The sequence below is a fragment of the Podarcis vaucheri genome (assembly GCF_965113315.1).
Source record: "Podarcis vaucheri genome assembly, chromosome: 2".
Taxonomy (NCBI): domain Eukaryota; kingdom Metazoa; phylum Chordata; class Lepidosauria; order Squamata; family Lacertidae; genus Podarcis; species Podarcis vaucheri.
The window spans coordinates 81391371-81412201 of record NC_138760.1 but is presented as its reverse complement, the minus strand read 5'-3'; the positions used below and the strand labels follow the sequence as shown (position 1 = coordinate 81412201).

Below are 20831 nucleotides of genomic sequence, written 5' to 3'. Positions count from 1 at the left end.
GTTTAAATTTAGTGTTTTGTCTTGTACGTGTGTATGCACACTTATCTGCAGAACATCTTATTATGTTTTGTCTATAATGGACAGCTCTTTGTTTGCTCTGTGTATACAGTCAAGAGGTTGATTATATTGTTGATTTCTCCCCCAGTCATACGAAGATCTTGTTCAAAGGTTGGAGCCAGTGATTATGGAGTTGGAAAGGCAGGAAAATGTGCTTGTAATCTGTCACCAAGCTGTTATGCGCTGTCTGCTTGCTTACTTTCTGGACAAGCCTGCAGGTAATTATATTTGCCTTAACATGGAGAATTTTCACCTTGGTCAATCAGTAACAATTTCGTCCAACAATTATTTCATGCGCATCTTAAATGAGCAGGAAAAGTGCTTCTCTTCATGACTCATGCCAGACTTACATTTTCGCCTGTGCATGGGTCAAATGCTTCTTTAATCAACACTTGCTTTTCTGGGGTATCAGGGTTGCTTTTGTGAACCTCCTATGCTCTAAGATCATCAAGGGAAGACACTCTCTGGGTTTTTCAGCCTTCTGTAGTCAGGGCAGGGGAGATCTGTTCCACCTCATCCCTGTCCCATAATGGTGCTCCACCTGTGGAATACCCTCCTTAAATCTGTGTTCCTGAAGCCTGTAGTTAGGAGCTTTTATTCAGGAGTTTAAATTCTGGGTACTTTTTATTATGGCAACTTCTAGAATTTTAGATATCTGAGTTCTCAAAGGATTTGTTGCAAAGAGACAGCATGGCTCTTTATCATGCCTGTTTGTTTTTATGATGGAAGTCTCTGCAGTTTTCTTTGAGATAGGATAAAACTTTATTGAATAAATAAATAAATAAATAAGGGATCCCCAACCTTTTGGGCTCAGGGGAACATTTGGAAATCTAAGAAGCTATCACAGGCACCACAAAATTCTTCAGTTTCACAGAAGAAGAAGAAAACAATCTGATGATCAAAAGGGCAAATAACACAAATTGCCCCATGGACAAAACAAGCAGGAAATACCGTCCGAAAAACAAGCAATGCCCCCCCCCCCCCGCCACAAGCAAGCAAGCAGCAGCAGCAGCAAGATATACACACTGAGAGACAATTAAACAAAACGCAAGTGGTGGCAGAAGCCCTTTATTTCTTTTCTTTTCTGTTGTGTTTTGGGGACGGGGCACAGGAAGGTCAGACGCCATCCTCTGAGAGCCCCCCCCCACTCTTTTCTTTCTCTTCCAATGAAGAATGCATATGTGGGGCCCAGAGGCCTTCTGGGAAACAAAAAGGAAGCAGACAGAGCAGCTGGAGACCTACACATCTCTTCCTTAAAGGGAGTGAAAGGCGGGATATCAAATCCAAACTCTTCTTCCTTTGCAGCACAACCACTGCTAAATGTGGTTTTTGAGAGAGAGAGAGATTTCAAGAAAAAGCTGTATTCCCCACCACCCCCCCAAAAAAATTGTGAGTGGCTTGGAGCCCCAGTAGACACAAAGTAAAATGTCTAGGGGTACTATGGCAAGCGCAGGTGCTATGTTGGGGACCAGTTCCATTGCTGCACTAACATGGTTAGTGGTTTGGAAGAGGGGCATTTCTGTTACTCTCTATTAAGTTTATTTTTTCTCCATCTGTTTTAGAACAACTGCCTTATCTCAAGTGCCCACTGCATACTGTCTTAAAGCTAACCCCAGTGGCTTATGGTAAGCTGTTCAGAATGTATTCTATCAATCTATTTGTATTTCAGCTATTATCTGTACAGTGGACACTCAGGTTGCAAACGTGATCCGTGCAGGAGGCACGTTCGCAACCCGCAGTATTCACAACCTGCAGTGGCGTGTCTGCGCACGCGCGGGTTGCGATTCGGCGCTTCTGCGCATGCGTGACCGCCAAAACCCGGAAGTAACCCGTTCTGGTACTTCTGGGTTTTGGCGCGTCCATAACCCGAAAAAATGCAACCTGAAGCGTCTGTAACCCGAGGTATGACTGTAATTATTAAGGAAAACATCACATTTGTCGATGGCAGGTATCCAATAGTTTAAAGTTATTTGTATATCAAAAGGAATTGTTCACTTTTTTTAATAAAGTTACCAGAAAGTCCATGACAGTGTTTCATAGCACCATCCTACGCATGCCTACTCAGATGTAAGCCCCATTGAATTCAGAGAGATTTACTCTCACATTAGTGTGCATAGGGTTGCACATTGCAAATTGTAAATGTGCAGGTCATCATTGGGATTTGATTGCTTAGTTAATCATCCTGTTAAAATTAAAATTTATTCTTTTTGTCTCTGTTCTTCCTGAGTCTTCAGATTGGGGCAGGCTAGGAATTTACATGAAACAGATTGGCAATAAAATGTAGTGTGGTTGTGTTAAGGATGCCAGCAAGCCATGCTCTCTTTGGGGAAACACAATTTCATGTCCCTCCCTCCCAAATTTCAGTCTTCCCCTGCCTAGCAGACAAGTCAGCATTCTAGGTCCTGTCCTCATTGGGCTGTTTGAGGGAGATTTCCCCATTGTTTTGTGTGGTTTTTCTCTGTACCTGTATGAACCCTGCTGCTACCACCTCCTTGTGTGTAGATGATACCATTTTGACTGAAGGGTATACACTAGGGCATTGAGTTTAATATTGGTGTGTGAAGGATAAAAATTAGAACTCATGCTGATGATGTATTTGTAAGTTGATGTCACTGTTGTGTGTGAAATGCTTCCCCTGTGAACTGATTTAATCTTAAGTATTATCTTCCGTTTCCTTTTCCCCAATATAACATTTCTGAAGCGGCATAAGCTTTGGCTTACTTTTCCTTTTCTGATCTCAAGCCTGAGAGAGTTTGAATCCTGAATTTTGAAATTCTAGCTGGTTCAACTAAAGTACATTGGTTACCATTCACTGTGTTCTTGTTCTTTGTTGCCGGATTGGAGCACTCTTTTAATATGTGGTTGTTCTTTTAAGAAACAGAAGTCTGTAGTGACATCTAGTGTCCAAAATAAATTGTGAATTGCAAATTCATTTTGCATCTTAAGTCATACTCTTGAGTAGATCCATTAGTTTCAATGGGCTTAAGTTAGTCATTACTGACTTTTAAAGTATTATCATTCCCAATGTGGAGATGGAAACAAGAACTGATTTTACAGTGATGGCGGCTCCCAAAACGAGGAAGACAAACATCTAAAAGTTTCCTTCTGTTTACAGGTTGCAAGGTGGAATCTATATTTCTGAATGTTGAAGCTGTAAATACACACAGAGACAAACCACAGGTAGGTGTCTTCTGCTGTCACAAATGTGAATTTGGAACTCTGCAGGAGGAATGGTGGTGGTGATGGAGACTGGTTTAAAGTTGAATAAATGGGAAAAAGAAAAAAAGAAAGAAAAGCAGGGAAAGAGTTAAGCACCCTCTCCTGCCCCAGTTTTCCATTCCTAAAGGATATTGTAGGTAACTGTGCTTTGATATCTAGCTTCACCTTTGGAGTAGAGGTTTGTACACAACCAAGTGTGTAAGTGTGTGTGTGTATATTATATTATATTATATTATATTATATTATATTATTATAATATCATATCATATTATATTAGTGACAAAGTATGCTGCTATTCTCTCATATTTAATGCCCTGCAGGCATGTTACCGCAACCTTTGTTGCAGCCCCTTCTTCTTTTCCCTACCCTTTTTCTTGCATTATGCCTTGTTTAGGCCATCCTATTTTCACACATTATTGAAGCAGCCTCGTTAATGCCAGATACCCAAATTGTGTGGGTGCTTCTCCATGGCTAGCTGCCTGTGTGGGTGTGAAGCAGAGCTCGGACCAATTTTCTTCGTACTTTGGTTTTGTTTGATTTTGACTTTACGCTTTGCTCTTCATTTTAGAAGGAAGCCTCCCACTGAATTCTCTGGCATGCTGAAAGTTGGGATGACTGTACTTAATAAGAGGCCACTAGCTGCGTGGGGAGGTGTCTACATGATTTGCCAATCAAGAGAGCCATGTATCCCACCCCCCACCCCCGTCTCTCATGTATGCACTAGGCCTGGGTGATGAATCAATACATTGGCCAGGACTGTTTTGAGGGCCAGAGAGCGATGGTGCCTTCATCTTGGTGATATATCGCTGGTGAAACCCTTGCCGCTCCTGAGTCAGGATAACAATAATGTGCTGGTCATGCCTCTTGATGTTATTGGATTCAAGTATGACAAAATGGTGCATATTTGTAGCCCAAGTTATGAGGTCAAACAAAAGTATAACCTGCACAGGATAAATGGCCTGCTCAAATACGAAGTCGGGCCTCTTATATCTTGTTGCTCTTACATGTGTGGGTTTGGTGAACATTAGAATAAAAATCAAGGGCTATGTATAATGCATTGCAAGATATATTTATGTAGACTGAACCAATGGTAATTATTCTGGAAGTTTTTTAATAAGTCCCTTGAGAAACAGTAACCAAAGTGAGCTAGTATAGTGTCATTGGTTTGAATGGCTTGGGGTGATGATAGGATTGTAAGCTCCCAAACATGTCATTATTTCTACTAGCAAATTAGCACACAAAAGCCTAATTATATACCATTAAAAACAGAGGAAAATGTGCTATGTTTGCTCCTTTGTGATGCTAGAAAATGACCAGATCTTCATTATATACCTATTTTTTGTGATGTCATTACCTTCTGCACATGGTCTCTGACTTATTGGCATCATTTGAGGAGAAATAGAACAAGAGGTCATGTGCAGTGGCGCATACAACAGTCATTTAATTTGAGCATTCTTTAAAATGGAGCTTGTAGTGGATTTTGGAACTTCAGGTAAATGCTCTGCAAAACAAAGGAAATTGTTTTATTCTCTGACAACTCATCATCTTCATGCCTGCTTCACTTGTGTTTCATGGAATCTTCTCTCCTTCATGACAACATTATGACACTCTTTAATTGCACAGTGCTTTCATAATACAGCGTATGTCATCTGAGTGAATTTGGCAGCTAATTATACGACTCCACTTTGGGGGAAATAACAGTGCCTCAATTGTAACAGTCTGTAGCCTTGTATTCAGGTGATGTTATGGTGAGCAGTGATGCAGAGCAGACAGCAAGCTGTTCAATGAAAGCCCTAAAAACTGCCACAGTTAGGCGTTGTGCTGCCACCCAATTGTTTGCTTAACTCAATACAGTATTTTCATTGCGTTAAGTCGCTCTGTTGGATCTGAATGCTGTGTGTTTTTAGCAGCTTTAACAGTGTTGCCTTACTCTTTTGATCAAGGAGTGTTTTGCAAATGACTCATCCATGGCCACTTGGTTGGTAGGCAGCTGTTAACGGCTTCTATTTAAACTGTGTGTGAATAAAAAGGTGAGAGAGAAGCTTTTCTGGACATGCTGAAGCGTTTAAGAAACACTCATTTTGTAAAATGTGCAAGTCCTTGAAAGGCAACCATGTGTTTCTTTGTTTGGGTTGGTTGATGCAGCGGCACAATACCAGCATTCAGTTCTGATCTGGCTTCATGGTGCATAATTGTGTAAAACTGCAGGAAGAACAGAACCTGGATGAAAACAGAATATATTTTTGAGATTTAGGATTGGTTTCTGTCAGCTGCTCAGTGTTTCATAGGTTTGGGTAGCAGGGTCTCTGGCTCGTTGTAAATGAACATCTTTTGGTTACTGTAGGTATCCTCTTGATAGTGATAAGATTGTCCTTTAGGATTGAGCAGTAACTCTATTTTTAGTGATGTTTCATGGGAGATTTTTTACCATGTTCTTGCCATCATATTCTTGATTATGGCAAAATGATACTGGATATCAAATGAATCAAAACGGCCACTAAGACATTTTTCCAAGGCTGCCTACAATTTTAGCCAGCCTTGGCTGCCAAATTACTGTTTTACAATGTTTGGATACTGAAAGTAAGTAGGTATTGTTAGCTCTACAGTTTTGGGTAGCAGGTTTAACGATGTTTTGTCACAATAAGAATACAAGCCGGCCATATACATGTCTTCCAATATTACTAGCCAACCTGTGTACACACACAGGGGTGCAGTTCCCTACTCACATAGTTGGGAGTAAATCCCATAGAACAGAGTTTCACCTGTTTCTTACTAAACAGGTATAGGATTTGATTGCCCATAAAAGCAAGCCTGAGAGTAAAGAACTATGGTAATGCCAGCACGTTCCAGGAACTCTCTTTATTGTGAGTTATTTGGGGGTTAGTCTGAAAGTTTGTTTGGGCCATGGATGAGAGCCAGGAGGCTGAGAGGTGTTGTAGAAGGTGAATATGCTGTCTGTAAATATTTATTAGTAATTTCTGTTAACTGTTTCATATGAGGGTCCCCCCTTTCTGTAGACTGCTTAAAGATCTTTTTATATATTCAGCGGTAAGGAAGTGCTCTAAAGGAAGTGAATAAATAAAATGTGCTGCTTATTTTTTTCCTCTTACCCTTCCTGGTAATCAGTGGAGAGAAAGGAGAGAGACGTGAAAAGTAGTGATGATATTCATTAGCCGCAGCAGACAGTTCCTCTGATTAGATACTCATTTGGGCTAGTGAGTGAATAAGAGAGAGAGTGTGCCCTCATCCAGGCGGTGGCCTGGTCCTCATTTCTCCCGCTCCACTTTCTGCTTCTCAGCCATGTTTGTTGTTTTTCTGTTTGGCATTAATCAGGACTGTTATGGCGAGCACAGGTAGTGTTACCCCAAAGGGAAACTTTTCCTCCTTCTTCTTTATCCACAATTGAAGAGTTCCCAAGTTCCCAGGGTGGGTTCAGGCACTGCTAGCATAAGCCTAAAGCAAGGGAGATTGACATGTTGTTGGATTACAAGTTGCATCATCCCTGACCATTGGCTGTCCTGGCTGGGGCTGATGGGATTTGGAGTCCAACAGCCTCTGGAGGGCAGTGCATTGACAACCCCTGCCTTAAAGGTTCTGAGAAGGCAACGGATAGTGTTCTGTTCTTCCGTTCTGAACCCATTTGTTCCGAAGTTTCTAGTACCTAAGTTCACAGCATTTTGTGCTCCTGAGACATAAATACTGCTGCTGCAGTTGCACTGGCACAACCATGATGCAGTGCTAGCACAGACCCATGATGCTTCATCAGTGAATTGACCTTAGAGTTCTGTCTTCAGCTGTTCCTGCTGTGCTGATAAACTTCAGAACGTGAAGGCACAACTTGTGACATTTCAGAAGTCTGAAAGGGGCCAATGAAAGGAAATGGTTTCCAGGGCTGAGGGGGCGGAAGAGGAGGCAAGGCTCCAAGGCCCATTAGAGCTTCTTCTAAGAACATCAGAAGAGCTTTCTGGATCATCTCGTCTAGTATCCAGTTCCCACAGTGGCTGACCAGATGCCTGCGGGAGACCAGCAAGCAGGATTCGATCACTCTCCCCTCCCGTGCTTTCCAACAACTGTCATTCAGAAGCTTTGCTGCTTCCAGTTGCGGAGGCAGAGAATAGCCATCATGGCTAGCCACCATCAATAGTCCTCTCCTCTGTGAAGTTGTCCAATCTTGTCCTTCCTCACAATGAGCAGAAGCATTATAATAATTTATTATTTATACCTTGCCCATCTGGCTGAGGTTTTTTTTTTTTAAAAAAAAAGCTCATGTACTTATTCTGTGTAACTTAAAGAAGAGAGCAGTCTCTTAATGGTAACAGGATTTGATCTAATTTTGTGCCAGATACTCAGTTATTGGTAAGTTCTCCATATAATTTGAGGGCTGTAGTTATAGCTTCAAGACTGAAAGACATGGAAATGTATGCTATCCTAGACAGTAGGAACTCTGTATTTTCCGTCCATAAGACGCCCCCATGTATAAGACGCCCCCTATTTTTGGGGACTCAGATTTAAGAAAATGGGGGGGGGAGATGTATCCGTGGATAAGACACCCCCTAATTTTTGACATTATTTTTAAGGGAAAAACCCTAGTCTTATACATGGAAAAATACAGTAATATACAGGGGCTAATGTCACAATATGACTAAAATTATTCCAGTAGAACCTATGCACCAGGACACATAGGAATGTAGGAAGCTGTGTTATACTGACTCGGCCATTGGTCCATCTAGTTCAGTATTGTCTGTATTCAGTGAGTGACTCCATGTTTTCAGATAGGAGCTTTTTCTCCAGCTCTGCTTGCATATGTCAAGAGATGCTCTACCAATGAGCTATGGCCCTTCTCCTGGCACCCAACCCCCTCCCAATTGTTCACTTCTATTTAATGGTATCTGGCTGATAAGACTTGCTTTTTGCAGTATGAATGTGCTATGCATAATGTAATGAATCACAAGCTTTTAAATATAGTTATATAGTTGAGATACTCTAAACATAAGCAGTTTCTGTGTGTGTGTGTGTTTTGAGGAGAGCTGCCAGCACTTAGCCTGTGGTCCACAGAATTATTAAACGCAGTCTATAAAGAAGGCAATTCCACTGTCTCTGGTTTAAAAAAGCTTTATTGCTCTAGATAAGTGACTATATTTGTTAATTTAACAAGCTCGGCTGTTTACTTGTGAAGAAAGCTGACTGGCCATGTTGCATGATAAACATTTTCCTCTGTATTTTTATTATTACACAGAATGTAGACATTTCAAGACCTCCCGAGGAAGCCCTTGTAACTGTCCCTGCTCACCAGTGAAGCCCGTGTCCTGATCAGCTATGAAACGTGTGGTGCTTCTTTTCATCATATTATATTAAAATTATTTCAATTGTTCCAATCACTTTGGAATCATCCACAGATAATATCAGTTTTTGTGTAGCTCGTGGCTTTTAGAAATCAAACAATCAAATCTTATTGTCCCCTACCCCCTGGATTGGAACTAATTGGCTGAGCCATCTGATTACTGGCTTCTCTGATATAACACTTGATCAATTGGTGATTGCTAATTTTAAACCTGATGTTTTATGTCCGTTAAGGCTTGATCAAACACTCAAACCCTGTTGGGAGATAATATGGGGCAGTTGTCTATTAATGAGTATTTTTATTTTCTCTTGAGTGATTGGATTGTTTTACATAGAGGAGCATAATTAATAGTCTTTCTACAGTTAGTTTCACAGCTAGTGAATAGTATCGGCAATGTAGATCGTCTGCTAATTCATAGAACCATAGAATTCTATGACTGTTTAATAGTAGCTTCTGGGAAATAGTGTTCTTGCCCCTGTCTTTGTGGAAGATGTATTTCTGTGATTTCAAAAAAAGGTCTGCAAAATTTATTATGGGATTAATTGATCATTTAAAGTTTAATTTGTACTTCTAATTACTTTGACAGCTAATTTTTAAAAGCTAATTTAAAAATATTGTTAGTTTTTAAAAACAACAACTGCAGGTGGTGTTAAGACTCTTTTAAACACCCATTAAAAAGAGGCCTTTCTCTTTTCGTTCACATGAGAAGGAATGCCTCGTCTAAGAAGTTGCCTGCTATAACTAAACTAAACATTTTATAAGAAAAAAAAGAAATATGCTTCTTGCTTCAGGACTCTTTTATTCTATTCAGATGCAGTTTCTTGAAATAGCATGAATTTTAGTGAATAGATTCAATCAGTCAACAAAGGTGTTTTTAATAGGGTGGCAGCCCTAATTTATAATTTATATGAAGAGGACTCATAGTAGTAATGTCTTAATTTGTTTTCTTTATAAAGTAGAATCATAGAAATATATTTCTTCTACAGTTTGGCAAACGGAGGCAAACTGTTATTTCTTACTCCCGTGAAGTTACTAGACATTACTAATACCAGGGTAAACATGCATTTGAAACACCTCTGGATAGAACCACTGTCAATATGGAGTAAAGAAATGGCACTTGTGGAAAGGAATAATACACAACTACTCCTTTCCCTGTTGCTTCTCCATTCTAGGCTGTAGATGGTGCAAAGTTGGGCTGCTGAGGGGTGTGGCCTGGGGAGAGAGGGTATGTTGCTGAGGAGGAAGAGGAGAGTCCTGAGACCCAGACAGAGAAGCCCCCAGGCCTGAAGTTCCCAACCCCTGACATAAATTTACCTCCTCGGAGATTCGAAAGCAGCTTGCGGGGGGCGGGGGCGGTTCTGAGAAGAAGCATTTTAGTACACACAATGGCATTTGTGCTTCAAGATGATGCTGTAAAATTCCAAAAGGAAAAAGGTGGAGCTTCCCCATATGTCGAGATGGGCCAGTAAACTGCAGTACTTAAAAAATAAATACAGTGGTACCTCGGGTTAAGTACATAATTTGTTCCAGAGGTTCGTTCTTAACCTGAAACTGTTCTTAACCTGAAGCACCACTTCAGCTAATGGGGCCTCCCACTGCTGCCGCACCGCCGGAGCACGATTTCTGTTCTCATCCTGAGGTAAAGTTCTTAACCTGAGGTACTATTTCTGGGTTAGCAGAGTCTGTAACCTGAAGCGTATGTAACCTGAAGTGTATGTAACCCGAGGTACCACTGTAAATCATTTCATACTTCCTGACAGCCAAATAATTCCCAGGGTGATTCACAAAACCAAACCAAAGCAGTGTAGCTGCTGCTAACTTACATACTCTAAATTCTAAGCATCTTGTAAACAAGTTTGGTAGATTAGAAAAAGTTTGTCACTTGAATCCTGCATTGCCACATATAAACAAAACTATTATAGGGGCCAGAGATGTTGCCAGGAACAGCCTCTCCCCCAACAGAGGCACTTGCTTTGTTCAACCGATTTTCACTAGACTAACTTCATGTTGGGGGTTGGGGCTAGAGAATCAGCTTCGGTGGTGCTTATGGTTACATTGCTTAGATCAGGCCAACCCATCAGCTAAGAGGTTTGATGGCTTCTTATTTGAAACGTTTTTGGCAATTTCTCTCCTCTCCCTGCGTCAGCAGAACAAAGAAAACCAATGGCATCAGCATCACAGTGAATAAATAAAATGAATTTGTGTGAATTTTGAGTGGCGGAAGTGGGACTTTGAGGGAAAACAATCAGCTAAAAGTATATAAAAGAAAATACAAATAGAATGAATTGGGGAAGGAAAGAAATGGGTTGGCTTAAATGGAAAGATAATAAAAGGGATTAATTTCCTTCTTTGGCCTTAGCCCAGTTTACCATTCTTCTCACAGTGTTGGGCATGGGTCAGTGCAGCCCTTGACCGGAAAACGTTAGCCCCCCTCCCCAGCTTAAATCCAGGAGTTTTAGTTTTGTAAGATCGATATCACAATTATGGTGATATCTCGTGGCAAAGTAAGGGAAAGGAGCACATATCCTTGTGAATCTCTAGGAGGTCTTGCATTTGAGAACTGAAAGAAAAGATCCTAGATACTGGATTTTTTGTTCTTCAGGACTGGTTAAGATTTCTGTATCTATGTATATCTTGGATTCCATTAAGATGTTTAACTGATGTTAATCTCAAAGGCCAGATGCAAGACTGTAACACCCTACAGTGCTTTGATTAGGGATCTCATGTCTTTCCTGGATAATAGTCAAGGTCAGGCATAGGCAAACTCAGCTCTCCAGATGTTTTGGGACTACAATTCCCATCACCCCTGACCGCTGGTCCTGTTAGCTAGGGATGATGGGAGTTGTAGTCCCAAAACAGCTGGAGGGCAAAGTTTGCCTATGCCTGGCCAAGGTAATAAAGGGAGGAGAGGATCTGGTAGATGATGCTATGTGGTATGAAACCCTAGCAGCTTAAATCAAGAGCCCTTTTGATAAGAATGCATGTTCTCATCTCACGTTTTGTGTTTGAAGAGTACAAATACTACTAATGTCTTCATTCTAAGAGATTGAGTTCATTCTTGTTAACTGAAACCTATTTAATTTCACTTAAGGGTAGAATAACAGCTCATTTTTTTTGAAGTCTCCGAGAAGGAGAATAACAACTGTTATACTGCCAGCGGCTAGCAGGCCTTGCTGAAAACCGATACCTGTACAGGTGTCTTATGAATGTCTTCTTCCTACTTCTTTGATCTCTGTTCTGCACCAGGAAGTCAGTTTGTAGAAGTCGATGTGTAGATGAATGGAAAACGTATTAGCAGCAATTTTCTTAAAAGTTGGCATGAACCATGCAAACCTACACTGGAGCAGGTATAATCATTAGGGTGCCTTGGGTATGTGCCTTACACATTTGTGTTTCGTACTTCCATTGAAGAGTAGGATGACTCAGTTCATCCTGCAAAGAGATGAGTTCACTGCTCCCAAATCTGTTACCTGGAAATCTTGCTTTTGGGGAGATGTACCACTTCTGATGGTGGAGAAAAGTTGGTTCAGGCTTTTAGAATAAAATGATGGTGTGCTTGATGGTAGGTAAAGATCATTGGGGCACTCATTAGAGCTCCTTGGGTACACATCTGTCTGGCTCATTGACAGGACAAAATGTTCATATTGTGTGGGAGAGTTGAGTATCGGATGCAGTTGGACAGGACAAACTTTGAAAACTCCAATAGGAGTTTGAAAATGTGTAAGGAATATTGGAAGCTGCTGCATATTAGATCAGGCTCTTGGTCCATGTAAGCCCAGTATTACAGTAGCTCTCTAAGGTCACAGGCAGAGGTGTTTTGCATTGTCCACTAGCTGAGATCTCAGGAATTGAACTTGGGATCTTCTGCATACAATGCATGGGATCTACCTTGTCCAATAGCCCTGATCTGAACACAACTAGAAAACTATTTGTGCATTTCTTTGCACTCTGTAGTGGTAACACAAAGCCTATGTATAAATGGCTTTTTTTGGCCTGAGCAGAAACTATGTAGGGCGGTTTAACTTGACCTCAAGGATCAGGTAGCAACTTGTATCAAATGGCTGCTGCTAGAACGACTGTGGTCTAGGATAGACTGAGCTTCTAGGATAGAGATTTGCAATTGGCAGCCTTTGAGTCCCTGAGGGGTAATTTTTGGTTGTTCAGACATTCTACTTGTGTGTAAAAACAACTTGCAAGTGGGGAGAAGTGCACTAAATTTCACCCCCTGTTTTCCTCAACACTTGAGTCACCAAGATGTTGCTGAGCTACAACTCCCATCATCCCTGACCACTGGTCCTGCTAGCTAAGGATGATTGGAGTTGTAGTCCAACATCTGGAAACCTAAGGTTGAGAAAGACTGATCTAACATCTTCAACCTCTTGTATCTGTGGAGGCTTCCTTAAGCAATTTCAAACCTAGATCTTCCTGGGTCCATAATCACACTGGAAGCCTCCATGACTGTAGGACGTTGTCTGCTTCAGATGTTTAACGTCCCAACTTATGGAGGGTGATGGAGCCGGAGCTTAGCAATTTGCCTCTGCTTGCTTGCTGTTTTCACATGCCACTGGAATGCCTGAAGACTAGTATGTTGAGTGTTAAATGTGTCGTGACATATCTTATCTGTGATGAGAGGTGGTAGTATCACATAGCTTGTTGCCTAATACAGTTATTGGTTTAAAGGGAAGGAAAAGTATTGTGTATAGGCATTGTAGCTGGGTTCAAACTTGTGACTCTTAAGGATCTCTCCCTCCTGGACTTGTGCATGTGTCATTGCATTGATTGCGATAATGAAAACATTTCATTTGGGTTGTTCAATCAGCTAGCAGCATGTGCTTATGTTGGTAGTTCCCAGTGAACACTGGAAAAAACCAGACTTCTACCTAGGGCTACATAAGGGGCCCAGAGGCCTAAGACCAAGCATTCAAAGTGCAACTGAACCTATATTGGGATCTCTTTGAGTTTCTGATAAGCTGGTGTTCAGAACAATGGAACTGAAGACTGATGCATATTGAGAAATGTATTCTGGAATGATGGAAATTGTTACAACACATGAAAATATAGAGGAACCAGCTAAGACAAAATATTGTGATTTTATCCAGCCCAAATCTATGCATATTTTCTGGGAAGCGAGGCTTCACTGATGTCGGTGGGTCTTATGCTAAAGTAAATGTGCATAGGATTACAGCCTTAATTTCACCATATTTCCATGAACTAGCAAAGGAAAGCCCATAGATAGTGAGAAATGTTCAGGAATTGGCCAAAGGGCAAGCATTGTGTTTGAGTGAAGTATATAAAGCTTGCTGTCTTGTTCTCTTTTCAGAATGTATGCGTTAGCCGCTCTCGAGAAGAAGCTTTGAGGACTGTACCTAATCATTTGTAGCACCTTTGACCTCCCCTTGCCAGCACCGTCCCAAACTGCTGAAGCAGTGCTAAGGAAACCACTCAGGGAGCTGAGAATGAAGGCAGCCTTCAAGGAAGCCAAGCAACACAGAAATGCATGCACTCCTTCTCTTCTTGAAGACGTGTTTCAGCTGCCTGGATCTGGCACAAGGCAAAGTTGGCACTAAAGGTTGAAATGGACCAAGTATTTGTGGAACAGAGAATGAAACTGCTTTTAAATTAATATATGTTGTCTTTATCCTGTTGTTCTTCGACTGTGGGTGTTAAAAGTATGAAATGCTGGTGTCTCTCTTAATGCTGTATCTTAGCTTTCTTCTGCAATACTTTCCTAAGCCTTTCTTGCTGTGATTTCCTGTTTTATTCCTATATTATATATAAAATCTTTACCGGACATAGAACAGGTGTTTCTTCAACTGAGGATTCTTCCAACTATTTATTTTAGTATACTACAAAAGGTACCACCAGTCTCCTTGTGAGATATATTAATCCAGTTAATATATCAATTTTAGCAACAAGCAGTGTTGTCCACTTCAAGTCATTGCTTTGCAGTTAAACATTTGATTTTCTTTCTTTTTTTTTGGCAGCTGCACTAATTTCTATGTAATTTTACTAAAGGCTCCACTTGATGCTTCACATCATTTAATGGAAAGCCAGAATAGGTAATATTTTCCCAGATGCATTCCATCTATCTTGTTGAAATGTTCCAGAACTCCTGGGTTATTATTATTATTTGAATAGTGTGTGAATAGTTTCCTTTCCACATCATGCATACGGCAAACCTATTTTGTCTGTTTATTGAAAACCGCATATTTTACTTAACGGTTTTTACCTGGTCCCCCCCTTTTTTACACCCCCTCAAACTCCAAACCCCAAGCAGAGAAGCCCATGAAAAGGGAGGGTTTTTAATTGACACTCATGTAAATATTGCTCCAAATGGAGCAGATTGTAATACAATAAAACAATGTGCATGGTGGTTACCAGAGGTGAATGGCAATAACAGTGCAGGGAAGGTGTAATACAAATTACTAGAGAGACCAAATTATTATGAAGCGCTCCTGAGTTATTGGCATTAATGCAAGCTTGTTCTTACCCATCTTCTTGAACCAAAGTCACAGATGAAGTATTAGCTGTTTTGGGTTTTTATTTTTCTTATGTATTGGTGATATTTAAGTTAAAATGCATTGGATGGGAAAGATGAAAGCGATCCTTTATTGCATATCTTCTACTTTATTGATGAGAACAGGATTTGCACGTTCATAAATGGAAACAATCTTCCGTCCCCCCCAAAAACGAGGACTCGGGATTCTTTCTTTCCGTGAACCTTAAGCAGCCACATATTTGCCTCAGTGCATTCCTTGAGTGGAGCTCAAGAGCATAGTGAAGAACGGGGCCCTCTAGGATTTTCAAGTCTTTATATGCAAAGAGGGATACTATGCTGTAAGTGAACTTGTGAAATTGGATCAGTCCTGCTTTAGGGTCACAACCCAACAGGGATAAGCTCCAGATATATCCTGTTGCAATGAATGGGAGGCGTGTGAAAGAAATTCCTGTTCGTGATAAAACTTCATGCATGTTAGGCCAGTTGTGTTTGTTGTACTAAGCCAACGTATAGTGTAAATAATCTGTCCATGTGATACAAATCAGCAAGCAGCAGATTAGGTGCCTGTTTGTTCTTGAACCGAAGAAAGCTTTGTTCCGTGTGGTTTGAATGCTTTTTTGCCTTGCTGTCTGTGCTGGTACCTCATCGAACCTTGCCATGCTGTTAATGCTAAGAGTTCTCTGCAATGGACTATGTAAGCTTTGCCGAGTGGGGACTCGTTTATGTGGCTGGGTGCTGTAATGTAACATACTGCCGTGTTCTTCATTTCTTTAATAAGGTAGCTTAGCAATATATTCAGCGTTCTGGAGATAAGCCATAAAGCCAACCTTATTTCAGAAACATAAAAAGGACTATGTGAAACTATCAAACACTTCAAAAGCGCTTTAGCTGTACTCCATCCTTTAAGAGAATATGCCTTGACATCATAATGTATTTATTCAGGTAGATCACTACTTACTGGAGTAGATGAAAAGGGAGCGTTCTGCTGTTGGCCCACAGTACAGTGTCAGCTGGAGAAGGGGATTTTGGGTAATGGCTTAAATCACAGATGAATCGTGTCAACAGCCTAGCCCTAACTTCTCTAGATGTGAGCCACAAGTAATTATTCTTATTATTGGCTACTTAGTGGGCTTGAGTGAAAAGTTGAGGATTCATGAGCAGAAAATTGTGCAGGTATAACTTTGGATTTTAAGTGGTAAATGTGGTTCTTATAAGAAAATACTCTCCTTTGAGTTAGCTAAGCCTGCAAGCTAGCCTTCATTGGCAGGTGTAGCATTTTCTTCTAACCTTTTCTTAACCAGAAGTATTTGCTTTCTCTCCTCCCCCCACCTTCATATTTCTCAATGTGCTGTAAAACTGTGGCTAAATATTTTATGTATAGTAGATATTTTTATAGGCTACATCTAAATATACTGTGATAACAGTAGTTTCTATTTACAAGATTGTATAACTGAAAAAATTGTTGTGTGTAAGAATAAATTATAAATGTATGTTGATACTTGAAAATGAAAATACTAGGAAGCTCTGGATTCTAATTTAACTGAAGATGTGATCCCAATTCCGCAATTTGGAAATGAGCCCCTTTGAAATGAGTTTGCTTGCTTCAAAGTAAATGAGTTTAAAAATGATATGTTAGATGGTTGGTGTGCCACCAGCTTCATCTGGGTTTCTAGTGATCAACTAATCCAGAAGACCTTTTGTATTTGTTGATCCACAGGACTGCTTCATTCTCTACTTTTGAAAGTGTGAATGAAGAGCGTTTCTAAAAATATGGATCTGGCAGGTACATTTATCAGAGAGTTGCCATTACTAGCCATTTCCTTTTAAATGTACACTTGAATGAAAGCCGGTGGCTTTGCTTATGTGAAATGCCTCTCAGTAGGTACTAGAAATGGAAAAGGTTATGAAAATTATTTCCTTTTGTCATAACATGTATCGTAGACCCAAATGATTTTGAATGAGACTAATTAGGATGTGACTGTTAACTCACCTAGTTCTAAGGATATATTTGGCCTTCAATTTAATCTTACATGAGATTTATTCCAAGCTAATAAACATTGTTTTAAATTGTGAGGGATGCTAATTGACTTTTCTCTCTCCTGGATTTTTTTTTTTTTTTTGACACTTCAGGTATGTGCAAACATGTCCAGCTCAAGTGCAATGATGTTCAAACTGAAATCTGTCAAATTGGGTCAAGCATATATTTCAAATGCTATTGATGAATACTGAGTCATTTCCAGGTTTTTATATTCTATAACAACAGGCCAGGAACTGTGAGGTTTGCTGGAGTTAGTGCTAGATGAACTGTCACTAGATGAACTGTCAATGTTTGGTTTTAAGCAGCACTGCTGTATTTACATATGTTTTTTAAAGTGTTGCTGGCACTTTGAGACTAGCAGGGGACTGCTTCTTTTAAACACCTACTCCTCCTTCAACCATAATTTATTTACCCCCTGCCATTACTCTTAAAACGACTCTTCTTTTAGGCTGCCATTGCCAGTGTTTAAATAGCACTGTCATTGTTCCAGGTTGTTTCCTGAAAATGCTGGATTAATTTAGATCAAAGAGAATCAGAACCTTATCTTTCTACAATTTTCAGCTATCTTTCTACATTTTTTTTACATCAAAGAGTGCGATTTATTTAATGTAGTGATGCAAGTGTAGCACTGTATCCTGACATGTCCATTTTATAGGGCAAAGAACCCACATGGCTCGTAGCCGCTGGGAGAAAAGGAAAGCATTAGGACAACCACTAACTCTGTTGTCTTCATGACTGCTGTATGATAATTCTATGAACACACATCCCTCTCTTTTCTTAATTCATTGTACCAGTCTTTGGCCAGAATACATTGTCTTAATGTATGCCTTCTAAAAAATGCCTGTGACTAGGGTAGAGCCCGCTAATAATTAGAGCCGACAGCAGCAGTACAGTCCCCTCTATGTAGCAAATCTTCTATAACTCTCATCACTTTTCCAGCTGCCATCCCTCTTTCCTCGGCCATCCCTTCTTTTCCATCTTTTCCGTCTTCCTCTGTGTTTGCATCATTCCTTTTAAACTGAATTGTTGAGAGATTTCACTCCCTAGAGAATAACTACTTAACAGATTTTAACCAGCTGGTTCCACAAAGTCATGGTTCATAAGATGCTGAGATGATAGGTTCCTTTCATTTTTGTTTAGGATGGAGATAATTGCGGTTAGGGAGTAATCTGTTAATTGTGCCTCACAAGTTGGAGGCTTTAAATGCTTAAAGCAGACTGAACTCCACCCTGCTCAGTATTTAGACCTCTCCTATTTTATCTTAGTCTGAGTCTTTGTTGTTGACAAAATCTAAAAACATGGAAAATGGTGTGATGGATCCTTTTTTCACCCTATTCCAAACTTATTTTTGAAGGGTTGTTTTGTTCTTAACAAAACAACAGATAGAAAATGACCCTTCCTGCTAGTCAGTACTTTTCCTCCTAGGACCAATGGGATGATTCTGGGATCAATTCTGCCCTGCTCTCTATCTTGTGTAGTCCGCATTAACCACAGACTTGTGGCTAGGAAGGATCTGTCTAGAAGTGTTCTATTTTCCCTGAAAGTTACCAGGCATCTAAAACTACAAATTCTTGAATGTTTGTTTGTGTGCCTGATGTTGATGATGTGTAATGGGTGAGGACACTGAGTTGGTAAGTACAAGCCATGCTTTGGTAACATGGCACAAATTCATTTTAAGAATTCTAAGTAATATAATTTAATGTAATTAAGGTATGTCAGTAGCTGAATTAACAGTATGTGCCCAAGACCCAACAAAGGGTAGGCCCTCATGTTCCCACTTCCCATTCTCCTGTGTGGCTAGATTTCAGTTTCAAATAATGTTGATGTGTCAAACAAACCAATTCCAAACCATGGGTTATGAAGTTGTCTTGTTTAACTAGGTAGTTTTGTAGACATCATCAGCTGCTGTCTTGTAATTCATAGTATTGTTGTATTTCTTTTCTCAGCTGATCAAGGAATTTTTACTTTCCTTTACCATCCTATGATGTTTGGAAATAAGCTGACAAAGTAGTGCAGGAATAGGGAAAGTTAGGCCTGGGTGGGAGGCAAAACTATCCCTGGACTTTCTAGTCCAAACCTCCTCTTGGCCCTTCTTTCACATCCTGTGTTTTTGTCTGATTAGACCGTGTTATTGTAGCCTAATGCCTCTTGCTTGCCTGCATGAAGAATAGAAAGTGTGTGTGTGTCTGTATGTAGAAACTAGCCTGATTTACAAAAGTTAAATTGAGCTGCCTCTCTGCCCCTTCTAAACACTCGCATGCACCCCCAAGAAGCGTGGGCATTGAGCTGAAAAGGATTCCTGATTCCTGATGGCAGTATAAATAAAGAAATAGTTTAAATGTTACAGAAGGCAGTTGGCAATTTTCTGTAATGCTTCTGTAATGTTAGTCAGTGCTAATCAGATGGAGGGAAATCAATTATGGAATAAATAATGAAGCTAACATTCCATAGGAAATACCTTAGTTTTACTTTTACTTGTAGCTCTAGGAAGTGGCCTAATATGTCCAGAGGTACATTCTGAATTTATGGAGGATTTAGAAATTGCTGTTACGAAGGAAGTTGCATGAGGAGAATTCAGTTTATATCAGGCCAGTCTTGAGCCCAGAGTCATTTTTAAACTTCCTAATTTCATGAAATATCTGGATAATACACCCAGAGTCCAGCTGGCAAATCTTGTGTAGACTACCATGACAGACCTATATTTAATTTAGTATTACCTCAGTGTTAAAAAAGTAGTTTACAAATGCATAGTGGTATTTGTAGCTGTGGAAACTTGTGCTTTTGCCTATAAAAACAAACTCCTAGGAAGTATTGTACTGCCTGACTCTTTAGCCAAAGTGTCTGCTGTTGATGCCTAGAGAATAAATATTTTTAGTAACCTATGAAACCTGGCACATGGGAAAGATACGTCTTGCAGCAAGCTGGACTTAACAAATCATGTGACTTTCAACAAGAGTAAGGCTAGATTTGTAGCTATCAAAACAAAGAGTTTCCACAGTAGGGATATTTCAAGTTGCAAGTGGTGTGCTTCTGCCTTGAAGCATAACCCAGCTTTCAAGAAGCAAAAATATTAAAGTGAAAGTTTCTGTGTATCTTAAAAAGAATCATGAATGTTTAAAAATGCTGTCATGTGTTCCTGAGAGAGCATCCCAGGGGACCATAGCCATTCTAATGGATACCAGAGCTCTAATGTTGGTGCCTCCGAAGCCTAGGGCTGAACCAATGGCAGAACACTCTTGGCATTAGAGATAGAAAGGGAGTGTTGCTCTGGCATCAACACCCTGGGAATTAATTCCAAGGGACATCCATTTTAGGCCTCAGGGGAAGCCATTGCAGGGAAGGCAATATTTATGGTAGTGGAGTGGGGGAAGTAGGAATACTTGGTAGCTAGGGCCCCTGCAGGTTAGCAAGAATATCCTCAAAGTCAGTGGTGGCTTGTGCTTAAAAGAGCCTGCTTTGTGGGTTAGTGTCCAGGTCATTCGCTTTCAGAGGGTAAAATAGGAAGGGCAGCGTTTCAGATAATAGATGTATTTTTATTTAGCCTTCTAAGTTTTTCAACAATCCATAATCAATACATCGGTTGGACAGCATTCCTTCCCTGTTACCCCACATCCCACCCACCCCACAGTTTCAACATGCTGTACATGTTGTAGGGTGTTTCTGCTTAGCCTAAAAAT

General features: G+C 40.3%; 1 protein-coding gene and 1 long non-coding RNA gene across 4 annotated transcripts in view; both read left to right on the top strand.

Moving 5' to 3' along the window:
- Positions 1–17189, top strand: part of PFKFB4 (6-phosphofructo-2-kinase/fructose-2,6-biphosphatase 4) — a 70399-nt gene extending 53210 nt beyond the window's left edge. For 2 of the 3 annotated variants that reach the window (XM_082211972.1, XM_082211970.1), the window contains exons 11-15: positions 146–275; positions 1620–1682; positions 3173–3237; positions 8513–8599; positions 13938–17189. In XM_082211972.1, the coding sequence (XP_082068098.1) occupies positions 146–275; positions 1620–1682; positions 3173–3237; positions 8513–8572 (318 nt within the window). In that variant the 3' untranslated portion in view covers positions 8573–8599; positions 13938–17189. The remainder of the gene's footprint in view (positions 1–145; positions 276–1619; positions 1683–3172; positions 3238–8512; positions 8600–13937) is intronic. The other variant, XM_082211971.1, reaches the window with a different exon arrangement.
- LOC309526092 lies at positions 3245–7525 on the top strand. Its single transcript, XR_014216656.1, has 2 exons — positions 3245–6903; positions 7071–7525. It is a non-coding gene; the product is annotated as an uncharacterized lncRNA (long non-coding RNA).
- Positions 17190–20831: the final 3642 nt, after the last annotated feature.